The sequence below is a fragment of the Carassius carassius genome, chromosome 10 (genome assembly GCF_963082965.1).
Source record: "Carassius carassius chromosome 10, fCarCar2.1, whole genome shotgun sequence".
Taxonomy (NCBI): domain Eukaryota; kingdom Metazoa; phylum Chordata; class Actinopteri; order Cypriniformes; family Cyprinidae; genus Carassius; species Carassius carassius.
In genome coordinates, this window is record NC_081764.1 from 27,072,597 (window position 1) to 27,096,315 (window position 23,719).

The window sequence follows — 23,719 nt, forward strand, 5'->3', positions numbered from 1 at the left end:
AAACTGCATTTCTTAAAAATAAATATATCAAGATAATCATAAAAACTCATTACCCAATGGGTTAAAAATAATGAAATCTAATTTTGTTTTATTACTGATATTTATATATTTTAATATTTAAATTATTATCTAGAAATACAAGTGCTTTAAGTTGACATTTAAATTTTCTTACAATAGAATCTTCTGTGTAAAAAGGCTGCACAAATAGTTTCTCGCAACTCTTGTAGTTTAACACTTTCCACCATAAAAGTGGATCTTTATCTAGTGGAAAGCTTGACTCTTAACAAGAACCATAAAGATTAAAACAATGCACAATTAAAGGGTTAGATCACCCGAGAATGTTCACCCATGTCTTCCGGTGTGAGGGACATTTTATTACAGATGAGCGCACTTTATTTCACGTCTTCTGAACAGTTGACAACAAACACCTGCTTACCCCCATTGAAAGGCTTGGAAGAGCAAGGACAATTTTTTTATATAACTTCAATTGGATATTACTGAAAAAGGAATGTCACATACACCTAGGATGCTTCGAGGGTGAGTAGAAGATGGACAAATTTTCATTCTCGGTTGAACTAACCCTTTAAGTCTCTAACCTCTCTATAGCACAGTGCAACCCAGCACACTTACTGTAGCTGCAACATGATTTAAGTGAAGGATTTAGTAAGAATGTTCATTTCAGCAAAAAGAAAAACAATTTGCAATTAGTTTATTTAAGAAGTTAGATGTAGAACAAGTACTCGACTAGTTGATTACTCATGCATATCCCTAATACTAACCTCAGTGGCCACATAGGCATGTATGCATAAACGCATGTAGTTGCTGTGTAATTTGTGAGTGTGTATGTATGTGTTTGTGTGTCTGCTCAGTCATGGGCATTCATTTCACTGCGGTAGAGCTTTGAGAATAGCATTAACCTCTTCAGCCACAGTGGTCAGTGCAAACTCAAACTGATCCTGAAGAGAGAAAAAGCATAGATCAGCATCTCTTTTAATAACACTATAAGAATCAATAAAAAAGATATACAGCAGTCACTGCAACTCAGGGGAATGGGAGAGGTTACTAATGCTATGATGTTTTATAGGTATAATAGTGCCTTGATTTTTGATATGGGGCTCTGTGGTGTAACTGAGAACAACTCTGCTGCTGTCCTTCATTACCTTGGTGCGCACCATTCCTGGCCTCTGGTCTCGAATATGTTCCAGGGTTGCAGCAATATCGATCTCCTTTACTCCTGAGTTGCAAACAAAACAACAAACATTTTCAGTATGCCCTACTTTCCTAAACACTAAATTATTTCTTCACAACCTTACAGGTTTCCCAATATGTGCTGACCTTTAGCCATGCGGTTCAGAACCATGTCGATAAGGATGTATGTTCCAGTCCGGCCTGTACCATCACTGCACAGAAAGGTTGTTACTGTGAGCAATACATCTGATGTGAAAAAACACCTAATAAAATGTAATGTTAGATGGCTCTGCATCTCTTGCATTTTGTCTCCAAAACATGTCAAACTATATTCTTTAATTTTCAATTTATAAAAAAAATATTTAATTCCTCAAATGCATCAATGTGTTTAAAATACCTGCAGTGCACAATGATGGGGCAGGAGCGGCCACGGTAGCACTTATTGACTTTCCTGAGGGACAAAAAGAGATTTCCTGAAGGAAATATCACTGCTTGCAAGGCAGCAATAGTTTTAAAGTTAGATTAGCTCAGGACTAGATCAGCAGTTGTCATGACATGTCACTCTTGGTCAGCTGTGCACAAGAATACACATGACACTATAAAGGTGTATGCAGTATAAAGGTTTACCTGCAGAAGATCAATCAAAATCCATTATGCAAATCTGCCATGTTAAACAACAAACAATATAGTTTTTTTTTTTGCTTCTACATTTTTACTTGAATAAATGCCTATAGAAGTCAGTTTTTTTTAACTTTATTAAAAAAAAAATAATACTGTATATACACTACTGTTTAAAGGTTTGCAATAGGTATGATTTTTTGTTTAATTAATTTATTTTTCTGAAGTCTATTATGCTCATCAATGCTACATTTATTTGCCATGAAAATTAGATGGTTTGATTGAAAATGAATTAAAAGTAATTTAATTAAACAATTAGAAAACTGTTTTCTGTTTTAATATGTGCCCCTGGACCACAAAACCTTTAGTCTTAAAGTGCATATTGCAGGTTAAAAAACGTTTTCAAATTCATATCTAACCTTGTGTGAAAACACCATATGAACCATTAATGCAGAATTTGAAAATGTTTTACAAGACGAGAGGGCACAAATTTAGAAAAAAAAGTGACTGTTTCCTTGACAGTTCTCAAAAACTGCTTTTTTTCTAACATTACGTCATATTACGTCACAAGAGGGAGTCAAGTGCCACACTCTGCTTTGAGCGGGCATGAGTCAGTGTGTTTTTGGTAGTTATTATTTCAATATATCATTATCATGGTAAACTTTTGTGTTGTGGATGTTGTTCTAACTCCAGCCTGTCAGGACATAGAGTCCACAGGTTTCCTAACAAGAAAAAGGACGTTATATTCCGTTTTTTCGGCTTGGCTGATATGTTTGAGGCAGGACTTTTATTTTGACAGTACTGAAAGCAGCACTGAGCATACACAGCTCACATTCTCCCTCGTTCGCTGTTGTCAGATATAAACAGCGATATAATGATAATCAAATATAATGGTTAAGCAAAGGAATTAATGTATAAAGAAAGTATTATAACGATTGCTTTTATATTATTAGTAATAGAAAGGCAAATATTATAATACTTTCTCATTTGCCGCCACTATTAAGCAAATACACATTTATATAATTTAAACAAATCTCTGAATGACTAATGCACATTTCATTTCACAAACCTAGCAGACTTAGTAGAATCCAACTGTGAGATCTTGTGAAGCGTGTATGTATATCCAGCATAATCACATGACCTCTGTGACGGTCGGTCGTGTGAATTAAAAGCTTTCAACTTTAAACTCGTGATTTCAAATTATGCTGGGCTTTATGCATTTGCCCACTGTAATATTCATGTAATTTTCACTGTGTGCTGTATGTAAACTGAGTTTTACCCTAGCTTTATTTGAAAATTATGATTCCCAATGGACACAAACTTCTCAAAATACTGAGTTCCCTGTTGGTTACAGCGTTTACTTCCTTTTTAATTATATTTTTGTTACATATTTATTTATTTGTGAAAACTACATCTAAATTACAAGTATGTTTATTTTACACTTTTATTTTTTAATCCATTGTCAAATGATTTTAAATTTCTTAAATGTGAATAATAATAATAAACATTATATCAGCACACCTGCTTTCCAAGATATCGGCAATGCCTAAAAAAAAAAAAAAAAACAATATCGGTGGACCACTAAATGCATCTGCTTCAAGAAACGCTGTGGTGTGTAATTTAGTGATCACTTTACACCGGGGGATTATCATCCCGGCGATATGATGCAGTTCAACATGGGATACCAAGGCAAGCGAGTGAGACTCAGAGCTGTTGCACAAAGCACCTTCATCGGGTCCTGGTCTGCCTGTGGCTCGGTTCCCAGTGGGAGACACCTAATGCTCATGAATCCATCAGAGATGCTGCTCCACGAAAACGTCAACTGTGCACCACAAGTCTTGTTTTTAAATATTTGCTACCTACCAAATCAGTGAACATAATTATTTAAACCTCAGTTTGCTAATTTTATAACCATCAAGTCTAGGTACAGCTTAGTGACATTGTTTGCACAGCGTGTTTTTTTTTTTGTTTATTTTGTTTTGTTGTGGTGTGTTTATAAGGCTTTGGGAGACATTGCAAGTAATGAGGTAGTGTGAAGATCTGAAGCAGTGAAGGCCAGCTGTTATTAACCACCTCTACTGGACTGCAGCTTCCGCTCCTAATGAAGATGCAGATGTGATGGAGGCCAAGTGGACATTTTTTTCCACTTGGTGGAAAAAAAATTATTAAATGTTTTTCATATTAAAATCTTTAATTTACTATGTATTTATAAATACAAGTATATATCTCAGAATAATAAATGACATCTGCCCTAAACATACATGTGTCTGCTGGCCTGGAGAGGTCCATGCTCCTGTCTGAAGTGCATATAGACTCTCTGTAGCACATGTGGGTTCAGACAGCAAGCCTCAAAGCCTGGGTGCAGGGTCAGACGCTGCACATCAAGTGTGAGGGTTACATTCTCCACTAAGACCCAGTATGCATCTAACTCCCTGCAGCACTGACTTTCCTCAGCTGTGACCATGACCTCACATTTCCCACAAAAAAAAAAATGTAACAAAAAAAAAAATGTAACAAAAACGTGTTTATCTCTCACCTGCAGTGATGTAAAGCGCTATACAACGTAACGTTAGTGTCGGGATATTAACGAGTGTGTCACGCCTGATGAACACTTAATAGTTTCTGTTAGTGGTAAGTATCAATACTCATAGATGACCAATACTAGCTTTGCTGTTGCCTTATTAAGTATCACTAGCTAATTTGTGTATATCTGTAAGCTAACACTGATCTCTAATCCAAGACACCTACCCTGTTCTCCTCACAGCACAACTCAATTTGTCTACTCTGAACGTTGTTCTGTCTAATCCTGGCCTGTCCCTGCTCTCTTGGCTACATAACAGTCTCATAATTGTATCTGTTGTACGTCATAAGTGTAAATAAACACTTAAAATTTCTTCAGTGTCTGAACTGACATTGCAAAAACGATTCCAGAAGCCTTAATAGCATATTTTAATGTTTAGTTTAAAGAAAATCTAGTTCCTACATTAATTTTCTATATATCGACTCACATGCACTTTAAGTCGATGGGGTATATTAAATAAATAAAATAAATGTATGCATTTAGCAGACACTTTTATCCAAAACGACTTACAGTGCATTAAGGCTATCAATTTTTACATATCATGTGTTCCCGGGGAATCGAACCCCCAACCTTGCGCTTTAATAACGCAGTGCTCTACCAATTGAGCTACAGGAACATATATGTTTATATATGTTTATTTTTCCTTTTTAAATGCTTCTATTAATAAAATGATTATTGTGATTTGTACTGATGATGATGATGACATTTTACATTTTTATAGTTTACAAAACACAAAACATTTGTTTATATTAGTATTACAATGATTGTGATCCTTATTTATCATGGCAGAATATTTAAAGTTTACAAAAAATATAAACATGTTGCTCTGGGTATTTTTTATTTTAGTATTTATATAATATTATTATGATTATAATTAGTATTGATAAGGATTACAAATGCTTGGATTTAGATTTTTTTCTCAGAGGATACATAAATTCTAGACAGATAGCACAGCACACCTAAAGCTTCCAATTACCTACGAAACAAAGTTTAAATGGTCTCTGAGGTGGGATATATTAAGTAGTTTAAAGCTAAAATAATTGCAAATATTTGTGAGGAACAAAATAAATAAAGATGAGAGAAATTTTGTTACAGTGAAAACCCAGAGATCAGAGGAAAACATCAGGACCACTTCACAGAAGAAAGCCAGAAAGATGAAAAAAATCAGAGTTACACCACAGTCAACAGTGGTAAGATACAAGCCACATCAACCAAAACACAGAAAAACATGAAATGGAAGGACGTGAATGAAGAAAAGAGAGACACAGAGAAGGAAATAAGAAACGACTGAGATGTCAACAGAGAATCACGCAGAGAGAAAGTGGGAGAAGGGAGTTAGGCGATGGAGCGTTTCATCAGCGTTGCTGCAGCCACACCTGTCTGTGCTCATTTTTATGACTATGCAACTGGAACCAGACTACTAGCTGCAAACCACAAAAATGACACAGACAGCTGTGCAATACTCGCTACTGCGCTCCATCGCTCTCAGAAAGAGACAGAGAGTGGGTAAGAGGTTCAAAGAGAAAGTGGTAAAGAAGATGAAGAGAATGGCATAAATAAGTGTGAAGAGTGATGGATTGATATCATGTAATGACAGTTGGAAGAAAAGAGAGAGCAAATGGAAAACTTGTGGTGGAAATGACATACACATATATACACAAAGCGGTCACAATTTTATATTTTGGGTACAATAACATTTGCCTTATAAAAATTGCAATTATTTCATCTTTTTATGTGTATGACACTTATAATGTAAACTTATTACACAAACAGCTTAAAGGGCTCATCTAATTAAAATCTGACTTTTTCCGTGTTTAAGTGCTATAATTGTACGTCCTTGCATCTACCAACTCAGAAAACGTGAAAAAGAATAACCCAGTAAGTTTGGTTTTGTAAGCCTTTCTCTGCAAGCATGTGAGAAAATTAGCTGATCAGATTTCACTCCCCCTCGGACGTAGGAAGGGGTACTTATTATAACATTACCATCCATTTATCTGCACGTATCAACCCACAGTGTTCAGCCACCAGTTTTTTTTTGCAAGTGACAGCGGTGTACTTGTTCTGACGCCATGGCAAAAATTTGCAGAAAACATGCTAAATGTTCTGTCGTTGGCTGCAGAGATGAACACAAATTATTATTTAGAGTCCCAGTCTCAAAGGAGACAAGAGAGGTGTGGATTTATTTTAATTTTAGTTGAAATCCTGAAGGGGGGTTATGGGTATGCAGTAACTCATTGTGATAAAAAAGAAAACCATACACCAAAAAGGGTTGGTGTGAGCAGAGCTGTTTTTGAAACTGCAAAAAAAAGTGTTGTTTACACAGCCATTGAGTGTCTTTAATCAAAATATGTTACAGACACTCATGAAGATCCTAATAAATCATGCCAACTTGTGGAAAAAAGTTCATCTGCTGAGCCCTTTAAGAACTTATTTGTTTACCCTGAATTTGAAAAATGTATAATTTCCAGCTGTAGACTTTAGGGATGCTCCGATCTGCTTTTTTCACCTCTGATACTAATACCTAGGGTTCAGTATTGGCTGATACAGATCCAATACCAGTGAAGGTTTTTTTTCCCATTTAAATAAATGTAGAATATAAATATCTCTGTGTGTGGAACTGATAAATAATTTTTTCACAATCTAATAAATACAGACTACATTATGAATAGGGATGCATGATAAATATTGCCCGATATTTAATGCGCATCTTGTCAGTCATGCCAGTTCTGTAATCAGCTGTGTATTACTACACATGCGTGATTTCATGTGGAGCAGCATTTACTACACAGAGCCAGTGTTCACTGATAGTGTTCACTCTGTGTAGTAAATGCAGAATTTGCAGACCTGAGCCACTCTCCATGCCTACAGGTATAAATAAGTGACAGGTGCATCCACTCTTCAGCTTGTTTGCTTCGGAGCGACAGAAAACCATACACCAAAAAGGGTTGGTGTGAGCAGAGCTGTTTTTGAAACTGCAAAAAAAAGTGTTGTTTACACAGCCATTGAGTGTCTTTAATCAAAATATGTAACAGACACTCATGAAGATCCTAATAAATCATGCCAACTTGTGGAAAAAAGTTCATCTGCTGAGCCCTTTAAGAACTTATTTGTTTACCCTGAATTTGAAAAATGTATAATTTCCAGCTGTAGACTTTAGGGATGCTCCGATCTGCTTTTTTCACCTCTGATACTAATACCTAGGGTTCAGTATTGGCTGATACAGATCCAATACCAGTGAAGGTTTTTTTCCCATTTAAATAAATGTAGAATATAAATATCTCTGTGTGTGGAACTGATAAATAGTTTTTTCACAATCTAATAAATACAGACTACATTATGAATAGGGATGCATGATAAATATTGCCCGATATTTAATGCGCATCTTGTCAGTCATGCCAGTTCTGTAATCAGCTGTGTATTACTACACATGCGTGATTTCATGTGGAGCAGCATTTACTACACAGAGCCAGTGTTCACTGATAGTGTTCACTCTGTGTAGTAAATGCAGAATTTGCAGACCTGAGCCACTCTCCATGCCTACAGGTATAAATAAGTGACAGGTGCATCCACTCTTCAGATATTTGCTTCGGAGCGAGTAGTCGATGATATAAATTCGCTACAAAGCCATTCATCTCTGTGTTTGTGGAGAGCTGGTACTGGTCAGTGTGACGGCGCAGTACAGCGGTGGTCCCTGCAGCAGTAACTCCCCTGGGCGCTTCGGCTGAAAGAGCAGTATTTCCTAAAAGTGCAAATCACGGACGATTCGCATCTTTTCAAGATGCCGTTTCGTCTGTGTCCTTCTGGATGTGGTTGTTTCCGGTCCTTGTTTGACAGTCACAAGCATTGTCTTTAGGTAAATCGGTGCTCGGGGATGACTCAAATGTCTGTTGTGGGTGTATTGCTGCAATCGCATCTCTCACTCCTCAAGGGGAGTGCAGCAGACCCCTCTGCCGCTACCCGTCCCGGTTTCCCTGGCTGGAACTGGGGGCTGCCGGTCACTGTGAGAGCTTCTCTGCCAGGCCATGCCCCACGGACCTCTCACTCCTCTCGCAGCGCATGTCCCGTGCAGCTGCCGCTATGGAAAATCACAGTGCGGTCCCTCTGGAAGGCGATGTCCACGTTAGTGGTCCAGGAGCATTATCTCTGGCTAAACCTGATCGAGATGAGAGACTTAGACAAAGCTCACTTCCTCAATGTTCCCATCTCCCAGGCGGGCCTGTTTGACACTGTAGAGGACTTTGCTCAGCAGTTCTCAGCGGTGCAAAGGCAGACTGAAGCCATCCAACACATCTTACCCTGATGTGATCGTCCAGCTGCCACCATTCCGTCGTGGGCAGTGCCTCAGCCTGCTTGCATCCTCCACAACGGCTCCGCCCCACGCTGAGAGTTCTTCGAGGCTGGCACATCGAGCCCCACGCAGGAGAGCACCATCCCCTGTCATATCCGGCCACAAAATTGTCCAAGAGAACGACAAAGTGGCCCTGACATGGGCAAATCAGATATGTGGGAGACTGCACTTCAGATGTTGGTGGAGACAGCTCCACTCCTTCCCCCTGGTGGAGGGCTGGGTGGAGAATCTTCAGTTTACTTTTCTTTTTGGTATCCACATTTTCATTAAAAGAGCAATTTCCCTTTCCTTCAAGTTGCAAGGCTCCTAAGTTGACAATGAGCGACACACTGCCCTCTCATTCTCACCCACAACGCCCCCAATCGAGAGTAGCCAAGAGGTCGGGGTTCGGAGACGCAACGCCTCTCCACGCGTCTCTGGCCAGTTCCTCTGGGAACATTTTTGCTGTGATGACTCAGATTGCAAGTGGTGGCCTTCGACCTATCCTGGATCTGTAAGTCTTGAATTGGGCCCTGCACAAGCCACAGACCATTTATGCAGTTTGCCTTTGAGGGTCGGGTATTGCAAAACAAGGTCCTCTGTGCCCTTGCCCCACTTGTGGGGCATCAGGATCCTCAACTATCTAGATGGCTCACTCATCATGGCCTGGTCCCGAGATGAGTTGTGCGATCACAGGGACCTGGTGCTTTGGCACCTCAGTCAGTTGGGGCTTCAGGTCAACTGAGAGAAAAGCTCTCCCCTGTGCAGAGAATCACTTATCTCGGTATGGAGTTATACTCTGTAAGCATGACAGCACGTCTCACCAGCGAGCATGCCCAGTCGTTGATGAACTGCCTGAGTTTCCTTCAGAGGCAGGACAGTGGTACCACTGAAACATTTTTAAAGGCTCCTGGGGCATATGGCATCCGCAGCCGCAGTCAAGCCGCTCAGATTGCTTCATATGAGACCACTTCAGCACTGGTTACACTCCCGAGTCCCAAGATAGGCATGGCCACACATCGTGTCACATCATGTCACCATCACACCAATGTGACGCTGCCTATTCAGCCCCTGGTTGGACCTTGCCTTTCCACGGGCTGGGGTGCCCTTAGAACATGTTGTTGTCATGACAGATGCCTCCAACGTGGGCTGGGGCGCGACGTGCAACTGGCAGGCAGCTTCAGGGTCCTGGACAGGACCTAAACTGCTTTGGCACATATACTGTCTGGAGTTGCTGGCAGTGCATATAGCTTTATGGCGGTTTCAGGCGCTGTTGCTAGACAAGCACATGTTAGTCCACACGGACAACACTACACTGTTTTGTACATCAACCGACTCAATGGGCTCAAGTCACTGCGTGCTGTCCACATTACAGGGGAGCTCAATCACGCAGCCGACATGCTCTCACTATAGCTCACTTTCACCAGGGAATGGCAACTCCATCCCCAGATGGTCCAGCTGATCTGGAGTCTGGAGTCTAGGTAGACCTGTTTGCATCCCATGAGTCCACCCACTGTCAGCTGTGCTATTCCCTGACCGAGGCCCCCCTGGGCACGGATGCACTGGAACACAGCTGGCCTCTGGCTCTACGCAAGTAAGTGTTTGCCCAAGTGAGCCTGCTCACAAAGACACTGTGCAAGGTCCTGTATGTTGCGCCTTACTGGCCCACCTGGACCTGGATTTTTCGGTAAGTGAAGAGTGTCTTGTGTTCGGGCCGGCTTACTCTCACTTTGTCCTGAGACCCTGGCCTTGATACGTGCCCAAGGTTCCCACCACTCCCTTAAGCAACCAGGTGGTGAACCTGCAAGCACTGCCCCAGGAGGAGGCAGATCTCCATCACCTTCGGCGGTCAGACTTGGTGGAGCAGTCTGTCGCCAGGCCCAGTACTGGTGTTAGCATGCCGGGGGTCCCGGCCAGCCCCTGTACTGGGCTAGGTACCCATATGGCTTGATTCCATATGGGTAATACCATATGTGTATTCTTCCCTGTGTCTTCCCTTGGCAGACCCACTCTGTCAGTCTTTTCTGGCAGCTGTTCCATCCCTATTATAAGGTAGAACCTGCCTAAGAGACCCCCTCGGTCAGTCCATATCAGTATCTGCACATTAGGCGGCTGCATATATGAAAATAAAACACCTAACCCTAAAAAAATTCTAACAAAAGGTTTCTCAGCTGTTTTTTGTAGTATTAGGTGTCCTTAATAACATACTAAAAGTTTACCAAAGTTTGACCACTAGAAAGGTGTAATTTTCAAGATGGTGTCCAAGATGGGCATGATCATAAACAACCCTGTATTAGCCCGAACAGAGGCATGTGTGTGAAACCTCTAAAATGGTGACTCATTTCAATTTAATAAGGTAATACATATGTAATGCATCCTCTATAGATGTTTTTGAGTATAAAGGTGGCATTATACTAAACCCAACAAAACTAAATTCACAATTTTCAGCAATTCAGAAGATGGTGGAAGAGAATACTGACATTTGATATTGCTTGACTCATTGTAATATTGTTGGCAGCACAGTGTATACCATTTTGCTCAAACAAAATGTATCCTTGACTACTTTAAAAAAGGAAAAGTTCTTTATTTTTTGTAATTTAATTAAAAAAAGTAACCTTTTGTATATTCTAGATTCATTGCACACAAACATAAATATTTCAAGAGTTTTTTGTTTTAATTCTGTTTGTTACGACTTACAGCTTAGGAAAATAAAAAAATCAGTATCTCAAAAAATTAGAATATTCCATTTTGAGCTTGATTAGTTTTATTAATTATGAGTATAAATACTGGGTACCTCCTGGGCTAGTTCAGAACATGCAACCACAATTATGGGAAAGACTACGGACTTGACAGTTGTCCAGAAGACAATCATCAACATCCTCCACAAGGAGGGTAAGCCACAGAAGGTCATTGCTGAAAGGGCTGGCTGTTCACAGAGTGCTGTAACAAAATATATTTATAGAAAGTTGACTGGAAGGAAAAAGTGTGGTAGGAAAAGGTACACAAGCAACAGAGATGACCACAGCCTTTGGGAAGATGGTCAGTAAAAGCAGATTCAAGAACTTGGGAGAGCTTCACAAGAAGTGGACTGAAGCCTGAGTCAGTGCATCAAGAGTCATCACGCTCAGATGTCTTCAAGAAAAGGGCTACAACGGTCACATTCCTAAAACCAAGCCACTCCTGAACCAGAAAAAAAACATTAGAAGCATTTCACCTGGGGTAGAGAGGAAAAGAACTGGACTGTTGCTCAGTGGTTCACAGTCCTCTTTTCAGATGAAAGTAAATTTTGCATTTCATTTGTAAATCAAGGTCTGGAGGAAGACTGGAGAGGCACAGAATCCAAAGTCCAGTGCGAATATTCTGAAGTCAGTGATGATTGAGTGCCGTGACGTCTGCTGGTGTTGGTTCATTATGTTTTAATAAGTCCAAAGTCAATGCAGCCATCTACCAGGAGATTTTGTAGCACTTTATGCTTCCATCTGCTGACAAGCTTAATGGAGATGCTGATTTAATTTTGCAGCAGAAATTTAGCACCTATGTCAGGGATCTAGGAGGGAGGACCCAATTGCAGTGTGAGGTAATAAGGTGTTATTGACAAAACAGACTGATACAAGAGGGTAGTGAAGTGAACTATAGATACCACAACAGGAAAACAGTAAACAGGAACAGCTAGGGGAGGCCACTGGGAAAGCTTCAGGAAGCAACTGGCAGAATACTTGGCAACAGAGGGGGCAGCAAAACCAGGCTAATGGAGAAGACCCCACAAGGCACCATAAAGCAGAGCTCAGACACTTGTTGACCACAGACTCTGAAACAGACCAAGTGCCAGGTAGGTAGAACCAGGGCAGGACACACGGGGACAGGTCAGGAACTCGAACACAAGACTAGACAGGACAAAGCTCCACAAAAACACATATTAAACTCAAGGAAAGACATAAGCCAATGAACTAATAAAAGGTTAAGTAACAATATACGAAATTACCAATTTAACCAACTTAGAATCAAACAAAACCAAGAATCAAGACTAGAAAAACTAAATAAATATTACAAATAAAAGCAAGAACAAACAAATTACTAAAATAAGGAGCAAGACAAAAACATAGAACTACAAGGACTAGACAAGGGCACAAGACCAACCAGACAAGGCCACAGCTAGCGCCAGAGTGGGGTGAGAATGACCATGAACCAACAAACACAGAAGTGTAAGGGGCACTATAAATAGGGAGGAAAATACATGAGGGACAGGTGAGCACAATAAGACTAACCAGGCTAACAAGAGGGTGTGGTAAAAAGGAAACAAGGAGGAGGGGCTAAAGGAGCACATGGGCGAGAAAACAATTAAAAAGGCCATGTGCTGACACTAGACACAAGAAACAAAACATAAAACAAAGTGACAGTGCAAAACCCTGACAACCTACCCACAGTAACAAAACCACTTCCAAGTAGGGGTGTAACGGTACGCAAAAATCACGGTTCGGTACGTACCTCGGTTTTAAAGTCACGGTTCGGTTCATTTTCGGTACAGTAAGGGAAAGAAATGCAAACATTAAACTGCAGGTTATTACTATACACTTTTTTTTTAAATACTTTTTAATAAAATATATATAAAATAAAAAAAAGAATAAGACATAAAATACTGCTGCAAAGTTCTCCACTAAATAAAATACTCTCAGTCTCAAACCAATATCATATAATAAATTATAATGAAAAATATAAATAAATAACTATGATTACAGTGCAGCATTACCAATCCCAGCTTGTAGGCCTGCTTCACCAGAATCGTGCCTGACGCGGCGCTGGCACACTGCTGCTACTGTAGGTGACATAGAGGGAGACCGCCGACAGACCAGGCTCTTGTCTTCATGACAACAATATCTATACTTCATGTTGAGCATAAATATAAAGCCTACTGATAAAGGACACCGTCAACAGTATTGACGGCAAAATAGACTATGTTTGACAGGTGCAATATCTGAAAATCGCAGCTGAGACGCTTGCGCCACGCATCCAGTGTGTCGCCGGCCTTAGAATCAGCTGCAGGGTGGGATTTGCGCTGAACGCGGAGACTTCCGCCACTTAATATGTTCGTTTGGAAACACGAAAATGTACTTATATTCCGCGCACAAAATATTGCATTCCGTCATTCGGTACACACGTGCACCGTACTGAAAGCCCTGTACCGAAACGGTCCGGTACGAATACACATACCGTTACACCCCTACTTCCAAGTGATTTGCTGACCATGATATTACTGTGCTTGATTGGCCAGCCAACTCATCTGACCTGAACCTCACAGAGAATCTATGGGGTATTGTGAAGAGGAAGATAAGTAACATCTGAAAAACAATACAGAGGAGCTGAAGGCCGCTATCAAAGCAACCTGCAGTGCCACAGACAGTGATTGCAAAAGGAGCCCCAACCAAGTATTGAGTGCATAATTAAACCTACTTTGGAGATCTTGAACATTTCTGTTTTGTAAATCTTTTTTTGATTGATCTTTGAGAAAATATTACAAATATTTGAGATACTGAAGCTGTAAGTCATAACCATCAGAACAAAAAAAAAAAAACTCTTTAAATATTTCAGTTTGTGTGCAATGAATCTAGAATATAAATTTTTTGCTTTTTTAAATTAAATTACAAAAAATAAAGAACTTTTCCATGATATTCTATTTTTTTTTTTATGTACCTGTACTTAAGGGAAATTGTACATATTTTTCCCATAAATATGCTTGTAACCAATTGCTTTAATACATAATTGGACTTGTAATCACTTATCTATCATGCAGATATGCTAATTAGAATATTACATGGCCAAAACGTATCAGGAACCAATAGTACCTTCGGTACCAAGGTCAGTGAATTGGCACTGGGGCTTTGGGAAGGTTAAGCGACCTTTTGTTATACGCCGCAGCTTGTCCACAATTGCAGCGCCACAGGGTTGTGACGGTGTTCAGGTTGTGGCGTTTTCCATGGACCCCATATGTCGTTCGACATAACTCGTAGTGACCAACATATAGGGAATGGAGAGAACAGAGATGTTATGTCCCCATAACACAACCTTGAACCATTCGCTGTTGCCGGGACACGTTCTCGGCTCATCAGCATAAAACCTGAAGAGTGGATGCACCTGTCGCCTATTTATACCTGTAGGCACTGGAAGTGGCTCAGATAGGCAAAATCCACTAGCCAATTTTTATTGACGTTTTCTCTTAAATTCAGAGATTACTGACCTCCCAAGTGAGACCCCACATGTCGTTCGACACGTACGTACGTAACCGAGATGTTCTCATTTTATTATATAGTATTATTACTATTATTATGCAGCAATTTTCTGTACACTCTTCAGATTTGTTCTACAGTTGTGGTTACCTCAAATTATTACCATTAAAGCAAACTATCATGACCAGGTGATGATTAGGCCTACACAGATGTGTAAATAGTGATATATACTTTAATGCAATATATCCACAAAAAATAGAAGTACATACATACTATGTACAGTATGTAAGCAAGCATGCGCAGTACCTGCGGAAGTCCAGCAGAGGCCGTGTGGAGGTGGGTATTTCCTGTGCAGGCCAGCTCAGGAAGTGGAATTGAGTGAGGGTACGAGTTTCCTGGGTTTGGACGTTCTTCAGGTAGAAACTCCGCACCAGGAAGTCATTACACCAGATATGCTCAGACACCAGGTTTACCTGAGTGAGATAATTAAAGGTGAACACAATATTTTATGTAGTTTACACTACATAAAGCAAACATCTCAAGAAATCTTATTAGATTCACAAGTAACATTTTCACTCAAACCTCATAAATGTGGTAGAGAGAGGAGCCTTCATCAGGCCAGTAGCGATCACACTGTTTTTCTCCATCCTCAACCAGAGCCGTCATCAATACTATGACAGTACATCCACTTTCCCAAACCATCTGTGCAACATACATGGCTTACAAAATATGCCATTCATGCAATATTTATATGAATGCACAGCAAATAAGTGCTAATTCATACATAGAACCGTTTAACATTTTCTAAATACACTACCATTCAAATATGTAGCAAAATTTGTATTAAACTTTTATGTTCACCAAGGCTACAAAACCAACACTTCACTTTACTATTTTTAAAGTTATTAATTATTTTAAAGTTTATATATATATATATATATATATATATATATATATATATATATATATATATATATATATATATATATATATATATATATATGTATACTGTAGCAGCAGAGTGTATACTCTGTATATATATATATATATATATATATATATATATAAATACATATTTCTCTGAGGGCAAAGCTGAGATTTCAGCAGTTATTACTCCAGTGTCACAAGATAATTTAGTAATCATTCAAGAAACTATTAATTAGTATTAAACATGAAAACAGTGGTGCAGCTTAATATTTTATGTAAACCGTGATATTTTTTTTCAGGATTATTTTATCAAGTTTATAAATCAATTAAATGCATACTTGATGAATAAAAGTTTTAATATCATTGAAAAAAATAACATTTAATTGACCCCAAACTTTCAATGGTAGTTTAAATTTCATGCAACTTGTATTTCTTTATATCAAATGATTACAAACTATTATTTCCACACACATGTGACTGACCTGCCAGAAATCAGCGATGGTGTGTGAGAGAGGGCCTTGGGTGGCAATATACGCAGGCATCCGGGGGTCATGCTCGATCTAAAAGGTCAATAGTAGACGAAAGGTCAGGGGTCAGCGTTTTAGCCCTTCTTAACCCTGAATCTGCCCATCACCGTGACAACAGGCCATTACTGTGATACAATGCGCATGAAGGCTTTATTGATGATGCCTTGTTCTCGACCACAACAGAGCAGCAAGAGATTCCCAACATAAACATCCTGAATGAGATCAATACAATGTAACCATGGCAACACTGAGAGAGAGGGATTCCAAAACCAGTGGCAGCCTTGGAAATCTATGAGGAATAAATGGATTATCACCTTGGTAACAAAAAGGGATGAAAGGAAACTAAAGCTTTTTAGCTTTAGATTTTTATCTTAGATTTCAGCTAAAGAGAGGAGGAAAGGGACCATAATAAAGTCTCTTTAAACTGTCATGTTTCATGATGAGTTCCAGGGCAAAGAGATTCATCAAGTGCACATACTTACAATGGTGCTGGCATTGATGTAATCTGTCCTGGAAGGGTTAATCTCAACCTTCAGCTTCACTCTAGAATGATCATCTGCAAAAACAACTGACTGTTACACACCTTATCCATTAAAAAGAGGAGAAGTCAATCAGGTTGTGTGATGAGACACAGGATGCGTTCCAGTTTGCGTATTTATACAATATTCTATGCCATTTTTTGTATAAATAGTGACTTGTATGTTCTTACTGAAAATTTCCTCAAAAACAAAGTGGACACTAACCCTTCAGGCACATTTACATAGAAAATGAAAGAGTTTCAAAACAAGTGGGGGTTGGGAAAGCTTTGTGATCTTACTCACAGGGCACGGCATCAGAGCAGCGGTTCTTCTTGACATTACTTTCACTCTGGGCAGCTGAGATGGTGCTTGGTTCTGCCTGGTAGGAGCACAGAGCCTCCCACTCTTTGAGCAAACGGTCTTTATTTTTCAGATGATCCTCCATATATGCCTAGAAGGCATTAGAGAGAGAGAGACAAACTCAGTTGCTCATTCATGTGATACTTAAAAAAAAACATGAACATTTTGAAAATGCTATTATACCAACTAAATTAAAACAGAAAACAAAACATTCTTTTGTAAAACCATGTAGTACATACAAATGTGTATAACCGGCTGGAGGGCAATTAATACTCGAAGCATTTACCAAAGGCAAAAAATTAAGCATTGTTTACACCAAGGACTATAACTGTAACTACAAAGAGTTACACTTCAATTGTACAGTGTACATTAGAGTCCTGCACGGGTTCGGGTACCCGCGGGTACCCGACGGGTGACCCGCAAATTTGGCTGAAACGGGTGAAAAATATCCAACTGTGTCGGATACGGGTGCGGGTCGGGTCGGACACAGGGGAAACATGGGTCTAAACACGGGTTCAAAACAGTCACGTGCAAACGTAAAAATAGGCCTACGTTCCACTTTTTAAAAAATCACAACCGCGCGAACGGCTGCATGAGTCATTAGTTAACAGACGTAAAAGATCAGCCAGCTGTTTTTTTTTCGTTGTCTTTGTTTTCCGTTTATATATATATATATATATATATATATATATATATATATATATATATATATATATATATATATATATATATATATATATATATATATATAGCCTATATATATATAGAATCTGAATGTTTGATTTAAGCCTATTTCAAAATTTGTGTCATAAAATTATATCGCGCATACAGCTCAACTAACGCGATCGTTATAAAGGTTTTAAACAACAATACACTTCCACTTGCATGTATTTGACAATCGGAATATCAGATATTTCATTCCATAGCTAACACATTTGTGAATATGGGCCTAATCTAGGCTATCCAGGGTTTTTTTTTTTTTTTTAATTGCATCTGAAAATGACTTTGTGCAGCTCATTCACATGTGCGCTCTGGCGCAGATCCGCCTCTCGCGATGCGTTCGACTTGAAGCACAACCTCAGACGGTGGTATGATTCGCTCTTTTGTTGTTCCGTTTTTTTCAGGATCAAAAATACAACAAATGAAAGCATTTATCTGTATTTCTGATTGATGAGAACTATGCATATACATTCATAAATCAGTCACTTTTGTATTTTATTATGAGATATTTTATTCTAATATGATCAGTGACTCAAGCACTGATGGACCAAAGAGCACGTATTTCAACATTTGCAGTAAAAACGTGAAATATAAATTCTCAGAAAATGCATTTAATACCAATATATTGAAACGTCTGTTTATATACTCCATTTATAAAGGAGTCCAGACATTGGAAAAATATCAGTCCACATGCGTTTTATATTTAATATGAGGGAAATAGACATGCATGCATGCGTGACACAAAAAATTTTAACTTTTAGGTAGCAAAATATTTTTTAGTAATTCTGTCAATTACACTAAGGTTATTACATTGTCTGCTATATATTTGCTTCTTATTTATTAAATACGGGCAATTGATTGATAAAACATTGATTAAAATTAAGATAAAATGTATAAAAAACGAATATCTTTTAAAAAGAGTTTTCCATAAATAACTTCTGTATGACCTGGCAATAAAATTAGAAAAAAGTGTGTCTAATGTGATTGGCTTAACTGATTTGATTTCGGGTGCGGGTCGGGTGTCGGCTCTATTTTAAGCGGGTCGGGTCGGGTGCGGATTTTAATTAGTGCTGCTGTCAGAAAACGGGTCGGATGCGGTTTTAAGCACTGCGGGTACGGGCGGGTGCGGATTTACAAAATCGGACCCGTGCAACTCTCTGGTGTACATATTGTTACAGTGTAATTAAACAACAAGTAATGATTCAAATAAATTAACTACATGTACTTACTATAGTGTTAAGGTTATGGTTTGGTTTATTACTTTTAATTATGCATAAATTACTCTTTTTACTATAGAATTTTTACTACATGTAACAGGAGTAACTCACCTTCAAACAAAGTGTTACCCTATACATTTTTAATAATAGTTCTAGTTTAGTGATGCGCGGGTCAGGGTTTTTTCCAACCCGCGGGTCCCACTTTTATGAAATTATTTGGCCCGCCCCAGCCCGCCCCGCAAATAAAGTACAATTTCTTGACCCGCCCCGACCCACCCCGTGCATCGGGGACATCACGGAAGTTGCGTTGCTACTTAGACCTTCGTATCGTAACCTTATCAATATAGGCTATAGGTAATTGCACTATGATGGTTCGTTCGTGAACAAATCTTTTAGGTGAACGAATCGTTCTCGTTTACATAATCATAATACATCTCGTATTCATCTTCGTGAATGAAATGAATGAGAGTATACAGGGTCAGTCGGCCAAGCATGTAAATCTCGATCAGCAGATACAAAGCGCAGTTATTGGTGCACATACGCTTGTTTTCATATTTGGGATACAGAACATAACTCCATGTTTAATCCCAGATAAAACCTCGTGCTTTGTTAATCTGAACAATTTATTTAGACTATTTATTTAATGCGATCATGCACACACTTTAATAAAGCCAAATCAGTTTTTTGTCACAAGTAAATACGTTCGTTGACTTAAGACATAACACATAAGACACTCTTTTTACGAGACGACCCGCGCATCACTATTCTAGTTCTATGAAAATAGGGAAGTCAAACACTAACACTATTATAATGGCAGAGGAACGATATCATTGGAATACCTTTCAGAATGTTTTTTTTATTTTCCAGATGATGAATGATAAAAACGTTGCCATCTTATTAGAAGGATTTAAAGTGCAGTATGTGCTTATAATAAACAAAATGTTATCGTCCATTGTGGTGGATGCTAATATAGTTATGTATATGGGCCATTAATGTTATGCGCTAAATGTAAATTTTTCTGCATCTGTAAATAGGGTTATGTGTGTCTACCAGTATCATGTGTCCTGTAGAAATATCCATGTTAGACTGCGCTGGCTCCTCACACCAGGAGGGGGTGCTGCTGTGCGAACTAGGGCTTTGCTGAGGTGCATCACTGAACTGTGACGACACACTGCTGACTCCTGTTCCTCCTCCACCACCTCCTCCTCCTCCTGGACCGGCACTACCTGCAGCTCCAACCCTGCAGTCCTGCCTTCCAAGAGAGCACTTAGCAGCCATATGCTGCCGACAAAGATCCTGAGAAATCAAGAAAATAGAGGATGTGAGAAAAAGACTACTGACAAATTGCAGCACATGCAATTCACAGTAACTGAATATTTCAGCTAATCAATTTGCTCTGGTTTGCTTATGCTCAAATCAAATAAATCTGATCACATTAGTGTCTGACAGTAACATGCCATCACAAGCAAAGCTGCTAAAATCTGTTGGGATAAAAATAGATTGGATGCAGAGAATGTCTGTATTGCAGAGATGCAGTACCGCCGCTCCCTTAACGCAGAATACGCAGTCTGCGTAGGGCACCAACTCCCAGAGGGTGCACCATCCCCTGGCACCATCCCAGTTGCTCAAAAAAAAAAAGAAAAAGAAAAAATATGCGCCATTCTCCCATCCGCGCTCGCGACCGCTCGCACCTCATATTTGCGGCTGAATGTTCAATAGCATTTGAAGGAGAAAGACTTGTAGTCATCAAACAATTGTAATGTGTTCATTTATTTTTTGTGTCAGCTACAATGCACACCTTATAGATTTTTTTATATATATTAAAATAAATTATAAATCATTTAGGTAAAAACGAGGCCCGTTTATCACTTTCAGGCACATTCCTGTGAAAGGTTTTTTTTTTTTGTTCAGGGGTGCGTTCTCCGATAACGTTGTCTCTTAGCGCGCTACGAATACTCAAAAGGTACACCTTAACTACAGGTATACCTTTGCTACGTGTGTTCTCCGAACTATACCTTAGGATGTAGCTTAAGGTAAACCTTCTTAAGTTCGACCTTAGCAGTTGCTGTCCATGGTGGAGGCGCTGAATAGGTTGATATCGACGCCTCGATGATCGATTGTGCGCTCTTTCCTTCACAGCGGTATAGGTAAAGTATTGAGAAAACAATGTTCTTTATAAAGAAGCGTTTTAGAAATAGTACAAACTGCATTTATCGGGGCTTATTGAAATACGTACATGCAGAAATAAATATGAGTATGTGTTTATAATTTAGCAAGTGTACAATCCCAAACCCTCACGGCCATAAGTGTGTTAATGTTCTCCACAACGTATGCTGATTATCCACCAGCCGTATCACATTATTGGCGTAAATCGCTCATTTGTGTAATTGGATGATTTCCTCAATAAAAGCGCAAACATGAGAGACATACCGACATTCACTATGTCGGGGAAAAAAGTCCGCAAAAAGAGATCGCCCAGCCACACTGAGGTCTTACTCAGCCCATATCCATCCCCAACAACCTCCAGAAAACTCCCCACAGCATAAAAACGAAGAGCCGCCAGCAGCTGAATTTCGGGGCTGAGGGGGTAGCTCCGTCGAGTTTGTCTTGACAAATCTGGGCCAACAAGATGCAAGAGCTGCAGAATTTGCTCCCGTGGCAGGCAAATTTTTTTTTACAATGGTCTCTTCTGACATGGTAGTCAGTGGACTAAAATGTTCTCTTATAAAGTAGTTGACATACACTAACTGGCTCCGCGGACGCCGCCGTCTTTGATTTAAAACAAGTACTCGCTGTCTCGCTGCCATAGCTATAAAGTTTGTGTAAACTCATCTTTCTTTATATAGACTCCTAAGCCTTTTCTGTCAAATGGTTCGCCAGCTGATGTGCCTTAGGATAGTAATTAAAAAAGCTAACAACCATTAGTGTATGGAAACTTTATTAATGAAAACACTTCCATACACTGGGTGTAGGCTATAACAACTTAAGTATTTTATGTGTATAATTTTAAAGTAAAGTAAAAATGTAATTTTAATTCTAAATCAGATTTTATATTAAAAGTTCATATAAAATTTTCTATGTGTAATTAAACTGCGATGTAAAAAATCTTTTTGCGTAGTGGTGGCCACTAGCGGTATGAACCGTAAGCAGCGATAAGGTATAGCTAAGAGCGCTCCAGACCAACCTTACGAACGCATGACTTACAGAAGGTATACTTAACTAAGAAGGTTTCGGAAACCACGTATTAACGATAAGGTACTTCTTAAGGTACAACTTAAGAACGACGTAGCGTTAAGGTAGTTTCGGAGAACGCACCCCAGGTTCTCTTACGAAAATTACCCATGGTTTTAACAACAACACCACAAATCATCGTTCTTGTAGCCATGGTAAATGCAAATTAGCCACGGTTTTGTTACTTCAAATAATAATTTACAAAGAAGTATTAATATACTGTAATATTTTTGTTGTTGTTTCTATAAAAACAGACCTAAGCCATCAATAGCCTTTAAAATGACTTAAAATGCATTATATTAAAAAAAAACAATGATGCAATAATGATTGGTTAATAATAACACTGTTAAAATACATAATGTAGGCAAATACAAAATAAACAATTTATGTACGTGTTATTACAAATCCCTGCAAAGGGAGGCAAATGCCATGTAATTGCTGCTGTTACACTTACAGGACAATCAAATTCTCGTTTAGGCTACTGACCAAACATTTTATTCAAATATTCACTTAATCTTTCATTTTTGGACACCTTTTTGCTATAGATGACACAGCCTTTATAATTTCTTCAACAAAAAACGTGCATATCACAACCCTTACAAAAATAAACTATGGTTTTATCATAGTAAAACTGCTTAATTTCCTTTTGCATTATTTCTGAATGCTTGAGACTATAAAATAAATTAGTCATAATAAAGTTATAGCCATAGGTAAATGTCGAGAGCTACAATTGTAATTTGTAAATAATAAAATTTATTCATTTACTTTTTTATTTGATTAAAGTTCTATTTTCACCCCTATAGTAGGTGTTTTTTTCCATCATCATATTTGAGGAAGGGGGGCAAAAAAATACAATCCTGCTTAGGGAACCCATTTGGCCAGCAGCGGCCCTGCAGAGATGTGATGCAGTGCGCATGCCAAACAGTTCCAAACCTGGTACTCATAATGCGTCACTTTTCCTGCTTCAGGTCCAAGTCCCAGTTTCCCTGAGGCCAACTGGCGGGCATGGGTGCGCAGGCAGGTGATGGTCAGTGCTCCCACCAGGAGTCCACCCACACAAGCCACACCCACAAACATAAGGAACACCCATTGGGTGTTGTCACGTACACGTGTTGCCACTGGCAATGCATGGCCATCATTCTTCTGCAAAAACAGAGAGATAAAAACAAACATATGACTCACAAATCATTAATACATCCCATAGCCCCAATTAATGTTGCTGCCATCAAACTAACACAGACTGAACAGTCTGTGTCTGTGACTGTGCATTTGTAACATTTTGAA

At 39.1% G+C, this 23,719-nt stretch overlaps 2 protein-coding genes across 2 annotated transcripts in view; one reads left to right on the forward strand and one right to left on the reverse strand.

The window, feature by feature from the left end:
* Positions 1-23,719, forward strand: part of LOC132152032 (beta-crystallin A2-like) — a 132,431-nt gene that overhangs the window by 17,577 nt on the left and 91,135 nt on the right. The window lies entirely within an intron of this gene.
* Positions 693-23,719, reverse strand: part of LOC132152026 (receptor-type tyrosine-protein phosphatase-like N) — a 35,940-nt gene continuing 12,913 nt past the window's right edge. The window contains exons 12-22 of the mRNA XM_059560661.1: positions 23,369-23,578; positions 20,255-20,500; positions 17,211-17,358; positions 16,872-16,945; positions 16,345-16,422; positions 15,518-15,637; positions 15,242-15,408; positions 1,586-1,639; positions 1,336-1,400; positions 1,161-1,234; positions 693-956 (exon numbers count right to left, since the gene is read on the reverse strand). Of these exons, the coding sequence (XP_059416644.1) occupies positions 885-956; positions 1,161-1,234; positions 1,336-1,400; positions 1,586-1,639; positions 15,242-15,408; positions 15,518-15,637; positions 16,345-16,422; positions 16,872-16,945; positions 17,211-17,358; positions 20,255-20,500; positions 23,369-23,578 (1,308 nt within the window). The 3' untranslated portion in view covers positions 693-884. The remainder of the gene's footprint in view (positions 957-1,160; positions 1,235-1,335; positions 1,401-1,585; positions 1,640-15,241; positions 15,409-15,517; positions 15,638-16,344; positions 16,423-16,871; positions 16,946-17,210; positions 17,359-20,254; positions 20,501-23,368; positions 23,579-23,719) is intronic.